General features: G+C 51.0%; 1 protein-coding gene across 6 annotated transcripts in view; it reads right to left on the reverse strand.

The window, feature by feature from the left end:
• Positions 1 to 8,273: 8,273 nt before the first annotated feature.
• The window catches only part of Fancc (FA complementation group C), a 136,694-nt gene continuing 130,407 nt past the window's right edge, over positions 8,274 to 14,560 (reverse strand). For all 6 annotated transcript variants that reach the window (XM_031358323.1, XM_031358321.1, XM_031358319.1 and 3 more), the window contains one exon: positions 8,274 to 10,225. In XM_031358323.1, coding sequence (XP_031214183.1) covers positions 10,088 to 10,225 — 138 coding nt within the window. In that variant the 3' untranslated portion in view covers positions 8,274 to 10,087. The remainder of the gene's footprint in view (positions 10,226 to 14,560) is intronic.

Below are 14,560 nucleotides of genomic sequence, written 5' to 3' on the forward strand. Positions count from 1 at the left end.
ACTCAGAAATCCGCCTGCCTCTGCCTCCCAAGTGCTGGGATTAAAGGCGTGCACCACCACCACCACCCGGCGGCTGCTTGGGTTCTTGCCAGAGCGTCAGTGGAGACCTCACCAGAACCGGATGCCCGTGTCACAGCTTTGGTGAAGGATCTGTGGTAGAGCTGTCCTTTGCCACCTCTTGACTGGAAGCAGAGCAAGCCTATCCTCCCCTCCCTTCCCATCCCCTCCCCTCCAGCCCCCAACCCCCGCCAAGCTAGGCACCAGCTCCTGCCATCCATAGCCGTACCAGAGGCCCAGGAGGCTGTAGAAGCAGGCTTCCCTCAGCAGGCTGAGACCTCTGGAGTCCAGAAAATGCATTTACCATTCTACATGAGCCACCTGACTTCACAGGACACAAAACATTGCATCATTAACTTATCAAATAGGATGTGAAGCAGGGTCTGAGGGAGGAAAAATGAATGTCCAGGGAGGCTTGACTCCTCCTCTGAGCCATCTCACCCAGGGAGGAGTTTCCTTTATATGGTCCAGGTGATGAGTGAACTGCTGGTGGAGGAAGGATGTGGACCATCACCCCAGGCTCCTGCTCCACATCAGATGTGGGCAGAGCGAGAAACCACAGGCGAGATGTACACTGGATCCTTGGGCCAGTGTTTGCTGTAGACCACTTTGTGTAGTGCTTGGTCTTCAGAGCTTTGATGTCCAAGTCCTCCCAAGAATGCCCTCCCTTAGGCAGGGGCTTGGAAGCCCTTTAAGGAACTCCCTCTCCCACCACTCAGATGTGAGGCTGTGCCTGTGAGCCTGTGAGCCTGTGAGCCTGTGTTGAAAGCCTAGAAGCCTGAACTTGAGTCTGTTACTCTGTCCCTGGAGAGACAGACAGAGACTGTGTCCTTGGTGGTCAGGCACACTGTTGCCAGCACTATTTCCAGGCCGTTCTCCAGCCTCACTTGAACCATTCCTGGAGGAAGCCATGGTTGCCCCTTTTACCTCAGCCTTGAGGAGTCACATAGGTTCTTTGGTGAAGATGCTAGCTTCTCACCCCTAAGTGAAAGGTGAGAGAAACCTGATGAGAGCAAACTGCTATATCAACAGGCCGATGCCTCCTATATGTAGAGTTGACTGCCAAGAGGGGAGTGGGATAGCAGAAACACCAGGCTCTTACACCTGCCACCAAACACTGTCATGGTCACTGCTCAGCAGATGCCCATCACTTGAGAACAACAGGCCAGGGCTGGGCCAGCCTATCCTCCCTGATCCCACCAGAAATGGCCTCCTTCTAGCCAAAACAGCCTAGAGTCACACAATTTCTCCAGGGGAGATGCGCCCCTCTGTGTCATCTGTACATGCTTCCAATGAGGATTAGAGCAGGCCTCAGCATGAGGCCAGGCCTAAAGGAATGGGGTGCATCTAGATCCTCTGATGTTGGCCCCTGGGCCATGGTTCCCTGCACAGGAGGAAACAGCAGTGACCCCACTGTGTGTTGTCCTTCTGCATAGATCCTGAACTCACTGCATGTTGTCCCTCTACATAGATCCTGAACCTGGCCTTAGAAGGCAGCTGTTGTCCTTACCACACTCTGATTTGTGGAGGAGACCTGAGCCCCAGGCAGGGGCAGAGGTTGGCTGGCTGGGAGCCTACCACCCTGTTCATGAGGCTTTGGACAGAAGCCAAGAGAGAGGTACTGGGAATGCTGGCTGGCTGGACCTAGGCAGGAAGAAGGGAAGGGTGGGGTTGAGAGTCTCAGAAGGGACTCTGGGTTTTCTGACTCAGCTGCTCCAATAGAACTGGAAGATTTTAAAGCATTTACATTTTAACAAATTTCACATCAAAGAATGAAATAATCTATAGCTTGTGGTGAACAGAAATGTCACAGAATGTCCCCAGAGTATAAACCAGAAATGACAGATGTTAGCATCAGGGCCTCCGAAGCCCATGACGTCACATAGGCGGGCCTCACAGACCCGTTGCCAAGGCAACAGCCGCCATATTCCCAGAATCCATTGGGCTCACCTCCCACTTTTACCTGCGGCCATGTCAATATATATATATTCATATATATACATTCATATATATATATGAATGAGTGAGTGATATGGGGAACGCTCCTCTCTCTCTCTCCCTCTTCTCTTTCCGCCACTACTTCTCTCTCCCAATTAAACCTCTTACACGTGGAACTGTTTGGGCCTAGTGAGGTGTGTCCTGACTCGAGCCGCTGTTCAAACACATCAGCAGATACTCAAAAGTGTAAGCCACCCCTACCAAACGCAGAGGGTTCTGCAGGATCCATTCTAGGCAAGTGCCAAGTTCCTATCAGGTTTTTCTCCTGACCATGGCTCAGCAGAGCATGGCCACACACGCCCAGTGAGCAGCCAGCTAGCAAGGGATGCCACACACAGGGTCCTCTGTTATCCACAGCCTTACCTTTGCCACAACTCTCCAGAGCAGCTGTGGCTCAGTAAGCAACAGAAAGCAGTACTTAGAGGCCTGGGGTCTGAAGGACTCAAATGCAGAGCTTCTCGCTTCAGTCCAACTGGTCACCACCAGGTTTATACACAGCTGGAGCCAGCCAGTAGAGGGAAAGGAGAACACCCTGCCCCAGCCATACCTCCCAAGTAGTCCTGGGTACTGGGCCTGTGGCCTTAGCTGGCCTGCTCCCTGAGTGGCTGGCCTGCCATACCCGTTCCCACAGTATGTAGACACCTTGCTGGGGCTTAACATTGTTTCCAAAAGTGCAGTGGTTAGCCAGCCCCTTGGAACACTCCCTCTCTAGGGAGTGGCCTAGCCCCACCTAGTCTCTGAGACTAGCAGGGCTGGGGTGGGTGGAGAGTGTCTGGACCTCCCAAGAAAGGTTGCAGAGAGCAGTCTCAGTGAGGGGCATGAATTCGCCCTAGCCACAGTGAATTTCTGCCCCTTGGCTGGGGTTTACGAGGTGGGAGGGAGGAGCAGCCGTCCTGCCATTCAGGGGAAGGTTTTATGGCCCCCTTCCCACCCATTAGTGCTGTCTGAGAGATTGATGAACTAATAAGGCAGTTCTCTTCCAGACCAATGACCAGACAGTGTGAAACAGGGAGGAGACTTGGGCAAGCTGAGGAAGTTTCCCAGGACAGGGTGGGCTGCTGAGAACCTTTTCTCTTGGTGTTGGCAAGTGCAGCCTCGGTGGGAAGACCAAAGGAGCCCCGCCTTGGAGGCTGATCCCGCTGGGAGACAAAAGAAGCAGTCACCAGAATGTGGCCCCAGCAGCTGGTGATGGCTCTAGAGACCTGGCATGACGGGATGTGTGTGCAAGCTTGGGTTGGAGATACAATGCCCTTTCTCTTCAGATGGCTTATAAAATCAAATCTGGCCATTTCAGTGAGACAGGCTTGGGTTGGCTTATGAGTCCCCGAGGACGGAACACAAATGAGTGTGGGACCTCTCCCATCTGTCCTGGGTCCACCACGGTCTCTTGTCCGTATAATGACTTTACCTAGTCACTGGCAGGGTGGAGGACTAGGAACATGGGGCAGGCCCTAACAGGCTGTCCATTCCATGGCATTCCAGGAAAGCTATCCACCGGACCGTGTTCTGTCCTGGCTACATTATTGTGGCTGTGTCTAGATACAGAGTGGGTGTGTACCCTATGGCTTCTCATTTCTTAAGCCACCTTTGTCATTTTGCCTATAGTTTCTTTAATTTCCTCCCCACCTAAGAGCCTGGTGCCCTGCTGCCGTGCTGGAGGAGTAGAAATCAGGAGGTGCTGCAACCCCTCCTAACTATAGCACTCAGAGTCCCAGGTTCTAGAAAGTTCTTTTCCACTCCAGTAGGTTCTCCCTTGCTGTCCACTGTCCAGATAGAATAACCTATGGGAGAAGTGTAGCCTTCTAAGCCAGGTGGAGCTTCAGACTTTGAAAAGCTGCCGGGAGCAAAGCCACCTGGACCTAACACAGCCTTACTTCATTCCTCACCTTCACACTGCAGTGTTGAAGCCTCTGGAGGCTCAGCAGTGTGGCCTGTGAAGAATGGAGATAGCTGTGAGGTCTGCCCGAGGGTAAGAGGCTCTGGGTAGTGGTTTATGTTGAGTTATAAAATGCAATAATGATTTAATGGTAAAGAGTTGTAGTTGTGATTTTACCTGTTGTACTATGTCCAGGAAGGGGCAGGTACAGAGGTGGAGGTCTCAGCCAGCCTGGAGGTTGAAGGGTGCTTCATAGAGTAGGGTGGTGACTATACAAAGGCTGGGTGCATGGCACACGGAGCTCAAGTCCTCAGGGTGCATGTCAGAGCACATGGCTCCAGCCATGGGGAGTACTTAACTAGAAACCTCTATTCAGATGCTGGACTGTAAGTACTGGGTGCCACCATGCTGCTAAGGCACAGGGGATGCAGTCCCCTAAGTCACAGATGGCACTCCACCTGTTTCGTTCAGCTTCCCCTATTCCTTCCTTCTCTCCCTCCTCTCTCCATTTTCTCTCTCTGTAGATCAGACATGCACGTAAGCAGAAACTGAAACCTGCATAGCTCCCTCCCTTTTCACCTGGGCTCTGCCCCAGCCGATCACTGTAATAACACTCATTCCATTGTTACCCACGGCTGACATTCTCCACCGTGGTCCGACAAGCACACAGACAAGCACCCAGCCTCACTGTTCCCCAGAGGCAGCACAGCAGCCAATGTGTAGTGTCCTTGAGGCTTGGTTCAGGACCCTCCACAAATTCCAAAGACTGTGACACCCAGGTCTGTAGAGATGTGTTCACACAGTCAGACCACACAGCCACAGCACACCCTCCCTCAAGCTTGCTGAGTAACTGAGAGTCACTTTGGCCTTCGGATCCTCCAACTCTCTAGGTCTTGGACTGCACCACCACGCCTGGACTCCAGAAATCCTGGAAACGGCCTGCCTCACATACTTGGGGGCCTTTCCCCAAGGCTAGCTGCACCAAATAACCCTGGCTGTTCTGTGTATTTGAGTCCACTAGCATCTGAGGGAACTCCCCAGGTTCTCATCATGGGATCCAAGCCATCTGAAGTGGGAAGGGGACACCTAAAGCAGGCGTGTATTACTGAGTGGACAGAACTGTAATTTAGATTTTAGTGGTTTTATTGTGGTAAAATATTCGCAGTCTAGAATTCACTGCTCTGGTGTTTGCAGAGCACACTTCAGTGCTGTGTCTTATTGCTGTGAGGCTACCACAATCTGTGTTCTGAACTTTCTCTTCCCAAATGGAATCCATCGGACATTAACCCCACCTCTGCTCTCCCAAGTCCCTGGTGGTATCACTAGACTGTCATCGTGAGTCTCTCTGTTCTAGGGATTGTGTGTGAATGTTATAATGTCCTTGTGCATCTGCCTGTCTGGTCTAGCTTAGCATAGTTCTTCACTTTAATTTTTAAATCCATATTTATAATTACCATGCATATGTGCATGATGTTGGGATTGAGCAGGGTGCACATGTGAGGTCAGAGGACAACTAAGAGGTCTTGGGTCTCTCCTTCTACCTTTTGTGGGTTCTGGGGAGATGCTTGAGTTGCCAGGCCTGCCTTACCTGCTGAGCCATCTCACCAGGGCTGCCCCTCTTTAAAGCCAAGTGATGCTGTCGTTTGTATGCAGTGCGTTTTATCTGTCTGGACACAGGTGTGCAGAATCTCCTTGAATGTCTGCCTTCTGTCCTTTGGGGTAAGCACCTACAGGTGGGTTCTGGGTACAGTAACTCTATTACTATGCTGCTTCTAGGACCTGCACACTCTAAAGTCTGGCACATGGCCACTTGTAGTCCACAAAGGCCCTGCCTGTCTGCACTCCCCACCTGTCAGAGCTTTCTCCAGACCGACCGCCCAGCACAGGATAAAGCTTTAATTGCACTTGCTAGCATTTCTTAACACTATGCTGAACTTTTTCAGGGCCCCCGAAAGCTGTTTGCATTTTCCCCATCACATTTAGTGTCCGGTGCTCTCCCAGAGTCTGTTGGGTTGGTGGACATTTCTTACTGAACTCTCAAGTTTAGAGAAAGGATTTTTGGTCAAGTGTGGTACCTGCTTTTCCAGGTTTTATTTGTACTCAGGTTTTTTGTTTGTTTGTTTTGTTTTCCCAGAATGGTCAGTTTTACCAGTCTTCTGTGGGTTTTGGTTTTCTGTCATCTGTTGGGAGTTCCACCTTCACAGCTCAGACACATTGAGGGCCTCACAGGGTTGCTTGTAAGTCTGTAAATGACATGGCTGAATCCCTCGGAGACTCCACTTCTTTCCCTCTCCCTGCTGCCTCTCACCTGACTGGAGAGACCCCTGGAGCTTTTAACCTGGAGCCCCAGAACAGGAGAGGCAGTATGGGAGGCCAGGCCCTGCAATGGGTTTTGTGTAAAAGCCTGAGAACCAAGCCATAAACCACAAGTTCCAAGTAAAAGGTTAGAAAACTGCAGTCTCTGAGCAGGAAGTGTCCCTCACAGGCTAATCTATTTGAACAACTTGGTCCCCAGCTGCTGGAACCTTTGGGATGGAGAGAGGCATGGCTTCTAGATCAAGACCATTGGGGCAGGTCCTGGGGGCTCTTCAGCCTGTACCCTGCTTCCTGGCACTCAGTGAGAGGTCTCCACACAGGTTCCCATCACAGCAGAAAGCTGTCTCAGCCCGAATTCCTACGCTGCTGGGATGCCAAGTCCCTCTGAACTATGAGCCAAGGAAACTTCCTGAAATTGTGTCTGCTCTGTATTTTGTCCCAGTGCTATCTGGAAAGTTACCAGATCCAGGGACGAATCACCACCTCCAGGCAGTGCCCCCTTTCTTGCCTCACAACAAAATACCTAGGGCCTTTCCTGGGGGGAAAGGTGTCCAGTGTATACTGACCCCCAGGAAGGTTGCCGACATTCCTTAATATTTATTTGGCCCAAGAACTGTCTGAAGGAAGCAGGTACAATAGGGTTCCCATGGGGTCCTTAGAACTTCCTGCCTGCTGGTGGAAGCACCTCTGCAGTGTGAGGAATCCTAGCTGTACAGGAGATAGGGATCTCTTTCAGGGCAGTGAGTGACAGGTAGAAGCAATCGGATTCCCTGCTGGAAGGAACCTGGGACAGCAACACAAAATGGGACTTTAGGGCCAGAACTGTAGAGTGTCCAGTCAGTAGTGAGGATGTTCACACATGGTCCAAGGCATGACATGGCTGTCCGCAAGGAGAGAACCTGAGCCATTGGCAGGACAGGGATAGGAAATAGGAACCATGGTGGGTAGGGAGAAGGCCCCATTGTGTCACCACTTGGGAAGATACCAGGGGTCCAGTGTATGATGAGCAACAGCCAACCCATGGGTCAACACCTGAGGCTTGAGACCTGACTGATGGTGGGAACCATGGGAGGACACTGGCAACCGGTTCCCTTATCTCCAGTGTTTGACCCATTTATATTCTCTCTCTCTCTCTCTCTCTCTCTCTCTCTCTCTCTCTCACACACACACACACACACACACACACACACAAACTGCCTGCTCTGACTAGGACATGTGGAATGCTTCAGTGCCCTCATATCCTGCTTCTAGAACTTTCTTGGAAGTTCATTCTTCCACATGCATTTTGGTGTCAGGTTGTTTAATTTGCTAGCATCTACTGGACCTAATGTGTCTCCAAGGCAGGACATCGTTCATGAACAGCCACCTGCTCAGAGCTGTGGTCCTCTGCCAGGTGTGGCATTATGATGTATGGATGTGTTGGTTCACAACCTTGGGGGCAGGGTGCTTCTAGAACAGCCCCATAGCAGAATAACGCAACCCACAGTGCTGGCTATGCCTCATTTGAGGACTTCTTGCCAGTGTCCCCTTTGCCCACCCTTATGTGTTGTTGGGTTGTTTCCTGGGTCTGGAAGAGGCATGGGGCCTCCCTAGCTGCAGACCCTTCCTATGTTCTGAACCACAGCTGTGGTGTCAGCTCTAAACCTGCCTTGCTGTCATGTGCTTGGAGGCAGGAACTGTCTGAAGGAAGCAGATACAAGACCTTTGTCCCTGCTAGAGCCAAAGACCTGAGCCAGAGCTGCCTGACGGGTCTGCAAGCTGGAACACGGACCCTTAGTTGATTTTACATACGCAGCCGCTTTCCTGCTGCTGGCAAAGGAGACCCCTAGTGGGCCCTGTAAACTTCATGCTGTGTATGAGCCACCAGAGGATGGGGAGAGTTTAGGTCATTTCTACAGAAAGGTACAAAGCTTTCAGTATTCCAGCATAGATTTCCCACCCACATTTAGGGTATATAAGGTATGTGCCCAGGATGAGAGGAGCCTGGCTCATGAGGAGGGGTTCATGTGGCCAGGATCAAATGTGGTTCTGGTTTCTAGGAGTTTATTCTGCCTTAATGTTGGATTGGGGTTTGTGAAATGGCTTTGTGACTTGGAGTGCTTTCACAAAACAAAGACTTCATGTCCAATTCCAGTATCCAGCTAAGAGCAGGACCTCATTCTGGATGAAAAGGGAGGGGAATTCATTCATTTCTCATCTTTCTTTGGTTGCAGTTCTTGGGATTCCTGGGCCTCAGCAATCATTCAGCATCCCTGTCCCTGGGTCATGGGAGTTGTCTCTGTCCTTGCTGCTCCAGCTGTTCCTCCCCAGGCCCCTGGAGATCTCAATTTCACTGTCCCTGGACTTCAGGATCATTAAGTGGGAATAGGATGAGAAGTGAAAACACCATTACAAGGAGCCAGCTGCCTGGAGCTCAGACAAAAGGCTCCTCCTCGTCTGTGGGCAGATGTCTTGGTATGCGATGGCAGGTGACTGAGCACCCAGGAAGCTGACTCGCAGTGCTTGGCACAGTTCACCCAGAGAGGGCGGGCTGGGTCCTAAGGGAGCAGAGTACACATGACTCCATCTTTCCTAACTGCTGAGGGTCACAAGTGTGTGAACACTGGAAGAAAGAATGGCTGTGTGTGCTCTGTTTTTCCTACTCAGAATGGAGAGTAACTCAGCAACTTTGAGATAAGTGTAGCTGTAATCAAAATTGGCTTACAGAAAATGGGAAACAATCTTGAGTACACACACAACTATCTGCCCTCTGGACATTCTCCCTTGTTTGGTGACAGGGTCCCAGCTTATCCAGAGCTAAGTCATGATTGATCTTTTCCAAGCCAGGCCTAAGGTTTGTGAGACTTGAAGCTTCCATAGGTGTGTGTGTGTGGGGGGGGGGTGTCTGAATATAAAATTAAGTACAAGTTTTTATTCAGAATGAAAAGGCAGACAGTCCAGCTCCACTCCACTGTAGGCCCATTGGCAGGTAGGTAAAAGACGAACCCACTGCGTATGTGCTGGTCAGTGTTTTCCCTGGCACAGCCTGGATGTGCAAATGCAAGAGAAAACCCAGGCCCTTCATGACTTTATGCCACAATCCCCTACACAGCCTGAGTGCAGCCATCAAATGTCCTGCTGCGAGAGCTGAAGCTGGTCTGCGCATGGGGTGAGGGTTCATAGCAGATCTGCAGGAGGGTCACAGCAGGATCACAGCTTGGGGTCTTCTCTGCCCACACTGCTTACTTGTGTACATTCTCACTAGAAAACTGACAGACACGTCCACCATTCCCACCCACAGCAAGTGCAGGAGGACAGGGACTCACTTTCTGTTTCTAAATCCTGTTTCCTAGACATAGGTCACCCAGGAAGCAGATGTTTTTGCCTTTGTGGGGTTTAGAGGAGGAGGAAGTAATGACCCTCTCTGGCCACCTCTGCTCCTTCCACTACAGTGGGAGCCTTGCCGAATTTCTGCACTGAGGAACAAAGGCCTCACTGAGCGACAGTCGCTGGTGAGGCAGGTGCTCCTCTGTACAGTACAGCCACACCCTCTGCAGGGCTCCCCCACCATCACCGGCACCTTCATCAGAGTGGGAAGCACAAAAAGAGTCAGCACTCTAAGTGACAAGTGCTAGCTCTTATAGTGAACGACTGGAACATCATAGGCGGTGGGCCTTTCCCTCAGAATCCTCATGGACCGCCTCGGCCAAGCAGTATGACTGCATGGGAGGTGGCACATCACTCGAGCAGGCTAAGGCACGAACATGTTCAACCACTCTCACTTGTTCTTGCCTCAGAAATGGCATCTCATCCACGGTGGGAGCTTCACCAGACAGATGCCCACACATTCTGTGCTGCCTGCTAGACCTGAGCTTGCAGCTCCTTTAGGAGCTCTCTGGCCAGTTTTCTTGAGGCTTCAACATGAAGATGACGTGATGTGTACAAGGTCTGGTCGAGAAAGCCAATGATCTCATAGGTTATGGCATCCGTGTGGGCCATCTGCAATAGGGAAGAAAGGGAGGATGAGAATGCTACCCCGAGACCCCTAAACTCAGCAGAAGGCTCCAGGGGAAGCACAGGTCACTTCTGCCTTGTTTACAAGGTAACTGTCAAAGCATGTCTGTCTCCAGGGGCCCCGTCCTGATGACCAACCTTCCCCACGTGGCCCCAGGTGGTCTTAGGCTCACAGAGCCACATACAAGCACTGTAGAGGCGCAAGTACATCCCAGCACACTGTCACAGCTTTGGGATGTGCTGTGAGGAGCAAGAGGGCATCTGTTGACTTTCACACAAGCAGCCTTAAGCTGCCATTTCTGGACTAACCACTTCCAGGGCAGCAGGCAGGGTGGTTAGTAATTTGACTTTCACCAGTCTTGAGACACTCTTGCTTGTCGGCATCAGTACTTTCTTTCCTAAAAACCTCAGTAGAGATGATGGGGAGACTGAGACTGGCACATGGTCTGCGCGTGTGTAGGGCACTAACTGGGGTTCCTTTTAGGTACAGCAGCTTTAAGAACCCAAGTGTGGAGGAAGACACACACTTGTGTGTTGGTGCATACAGAGCCTGCCGATTTAGCCCCAGGTCAGCTTCCTCTTGTCTCACCAGACTTCTCTCTAGAGTGACCTTAGATTTACCCTAACTGTGACTTTGAGCTTTTGATGGCCCATAGCCTAGGCAACTCTTTATTCCTGGCCTTCTGATCTCTGACCACCAGTAAAGTGAAACACAGATTGGGGGAGCTGCAGTCGCAACGTCTGCACATCGTGGTCATGCTGCTGAAGGTAACAGGGCTTGAGGTGGCCTGGCAGCTTCTGCAGGCTCTGGGCATCTGACCCAGACGCATGGTGCTCATGATCTTAGACATAGCCCCTGTCCTTCCTAAGTACCTAAAAGACTAGACCCTGCCCAGACTGCTGCCCATTCAAGGGAAGGTAGGTAATCGCTACACAGCCTAACCTCAAATCCTTCCCAGGCCTGAGCTGTTGCAGTATGTGCAAAGGGAGTCGAATCACAGTAAATGCAGAACCCTGAGAGCTGATCTCACACTGCAGCCAGCCTGATGGGAAGGATGTGGAACAGAGGATGAGGAGTTTCACGAAAGTACAAGGAGGGCAGGCAGGATAAAGCAGGCTCCAACCCAACCCAACCCAGCACGAGGGAGCAAGCTGTGGGTGGCAATCAGGGCGGAGAAGAAAAAGCCCGGCACATGGCTATTGAGGACTATGGCAACTCAGAAAGCTAAAACCAGAAAGAGAAGCTCATGAGAGGACCAGGAGCCAACCTCCCCCATACCCCAGGCTCATACTAGAGAGTGTTAGGGTAGCAGGAGGACCTACAGAAGTGGGATCTGATCTCCAAAGCTCGCTGCTGACACAGAGGCTAGACCACATTCCTGGAAGTGGCTCTATGCCAGCTCTGAGTTTACATTCATAATCTGCCCTAAGGCCATGGTCCTCGGGTAGGACCCACAACTGCTCTTTCAGAAGTGCCTTTTTGCAAAAGCCTAAGCTGCATGTAGATAGATGACTTTTGCCATTGACTGGGATGGGGGCCAAAAGCCCAGCTACCTGAACTGAAGCCTGGGGCCAAGCCTCCTCAAAAGGAAGGCTGTGTGCTAACGACAGTTGTCGGCAACTGCACCTGGCAGCCTGATGCAGGCCTGGAATGAGCACTCCTGGGAGGAAGCAGAGTATGGCTTTCTCTGTACTCTAGGCATTTGATGGACTGAACCCTGTAACTGTGAGCTACAATAAACCTCCTCCTCTTGCTTTTCTCAGGGCATTTTTTCACATCAACACTACAGGAAATTCAAGAGACCAAACCAAGTCACTGTCCATATTAGCCTGACTCTCACCCAGGAAGAAGCTGGCAGGCAGAGCTGCTGCAGCAGCCTGGCAGGGGACTTGGTGGGCTGATAAGCCCAAGGCATGTGGACTATACGCTGAGATGTTTCCTGCTGATAACTGTTCTGTCCACATTGTGAATGGATCCCCAGTCAATATAATTAACACGCCTGTGACTTTGTACACTGTGTACGCAGCACAAGGTGTAGCTGAGGAACTTGCAGGTGCAATTACTGAGTCAGGACCTACTCATAACTGCAATACTTTGTCCAGTGTCCCCCTCAGCCAACATGGTAGATGAAGGTATGACGGTAGATGAAGGTATGACGAGGCAACATTTGTCTTGGTGACTGTCCCTCAGTGCCATGTTCTGCTTTGCCATGTTGTTAAAGGCATTTATTTTAGGACCGGACTATGCTCAGTAGATTTCTGAATATATTCTTCTGCTGGGCCAGCCCTGAGATGCCCCAATGCAGGGCTGGCCCAGGAGGTCAGTGCTCCGACAGGTCCAGGGTCCTTGAGATGCCCCAGTGCAGGGCAGGCCCAGGAGGTCAGTGCTCCAACAGGTCCAGGGTCCTTGAGATGCCCCAATGCAGGGCAGGCACAGGAAGTCAGTGCTCCGACAGGTAGAGATGTGTCCTTGGCAGGGACACATCTGCCTCCTGACTTTCCTTCCTAGTGTTCACATTTAGACCGACACCAGGTGGGGCTCTGGGGATAGCCCTTTCTTGAGTGGAGTAGCTGGCTGCATGAATTCTATTTTTTATTTTGTATATAGAACTTCATCAAGATATATATTTTTATAATGTTAATAATTTTTTAAAATTTGAAAATAAAATTCCTATGTTTGGCAATATGATGGTTCACCTTTTTGGTTTCTTTCTGCCTCCCAAGTGCAGGGATTAAAGGTGTGTGCCACCACCATCACCTGGCTTTGGTTTCTTTTGAGATAGTATTTCATGTAGCTCAGGCTGGCCTCCAACTCACATGTGGCCAAGGATGACCCTGAACTTCTGATCCTCTTGCTGCATCTCATATGCTGGGATTCCAGGCCTGTACCACCTACATTCACAATATTGTATGACCATTACCCCCACCCATCTCCAGACACTGCACAAGTTAAATACTGCCTGCCCACCCATCCCCAGCCCCGTGAAGCCTCTGCTCTACTTCTGTCTCTGTGAATCAGGCTATTCCAAAGAACTCACACAGGTGGATGCTCGCAAGAGTTTCCTTGCAACTAGTTGATTTCACATAGCACAAAGCTTCCAAGGTTCACCCATGTTGTAACAGGTGGCAAAAGTGCCTTCCTTTCCAAGGACAAAGGGTAATGCATGGTTTGCATGCACAAGCACCTGTGTTTATCCAGGCACACACCCCTTCTTGCTCCTGTCAACAGCACAGATCCCAAGACACACATGCCCATTTTAGCCTCTGCCATCAGTTCTTGGGGAGACCTGGGGACAGGATCACTATGTCCCACAGTAGAGTGAGATCCCTTCCTTCAGAGTAGCTGTATCACTGTAGTGTTCCCTTGTGGAAGGCCTCACGATGCCACCCTGATTCACTCGTTCTACAGTAGCCACCATCTAGGTGTGTGATCTGGCAACAACAGTGCCGTGGGTCTCTTCCCAGGTGCTTCTGAGCATTTGCTCGGCTTCCTGGAGAAGTGTCTGTCCTATCCCTTCACTCATCTTTCACTAGCTGGTTCAGCATTGCTGTTGGCAGGTCACAAGAATTCTGTCTGTATCCTGAACACGTAACTCTCACCTGGTGCATCCTAACCCTGGCTTTCTCCCATTCCTGAATCACCCTGTACTTTGATATCCTTCGATGCACAAGTTTTAAACTTTTGTGTAGTCCAATTCATCTGTCTTTTCCTCTTGTGGTCATATGCAAACCAGCACTATAAGGCCTGTGTCGCAGATGTGACTCACTTCTGGCTGACCCCTTTACAAAGCCACCATGCCGTGTGCTTCTACAAGGATTTCTATTGTTATGGCTTTGACAACTGTCTTTCCAAAAGACTCCCAAGCTAGGCCTGATGCCTGGCTGGTAGTACTATCTGGGAGGTTCTGGAAACTGTAGGAGGCAGGGACTGAGGGAAGGGGATCACAGGGGAAGTCCCATGATTTCTGTGCGCCCTAGGTAGACAGTCACTGCACACATTCTTACCACAGAGATCTGCCTGACCACGGGTGGGCCCAGCACCACTAAGCCAAGTAGAAGTAAACCACACAATGCCTCTGGACTTCCCCCCTTGTAGCTGTTTTTCTCAGATTTTGTCACTGCAACAAGAAAGCTCAGATACTCAGCAGTACTTTTCTGCAGTAAGCCCGCTGACCTGCTACCAGTGGGCAGCGCCGCGCTTACTTAGGAGCATGTTATCTCTGGAGCTGGACTTCTCTCCCCAAGACATGGCAGCCAGCGACCAGAATATGGCATTCAGGAAACCCAGCTCTCACTGTGGGTGGTGCCAGCAGCAGCTGC

The sequence above is a fragment of the Mastomys coucha genome, unplaced genomic scaffold (genome assembly GCF_008632895.1).
Source record: "Mastomys coucha isolate ucsf_1 unplaced genomic scaffold, UCSF_Mcou_1 pScaffold7, whole genome shotgun sequence".
NCBI classification, from domain to species: domain Eukaryota; kingdom Metazoa; phylum Chordata; class Mammalia; order Rodentia; family Muridae; genus Mastomys; species Mastomys coucha.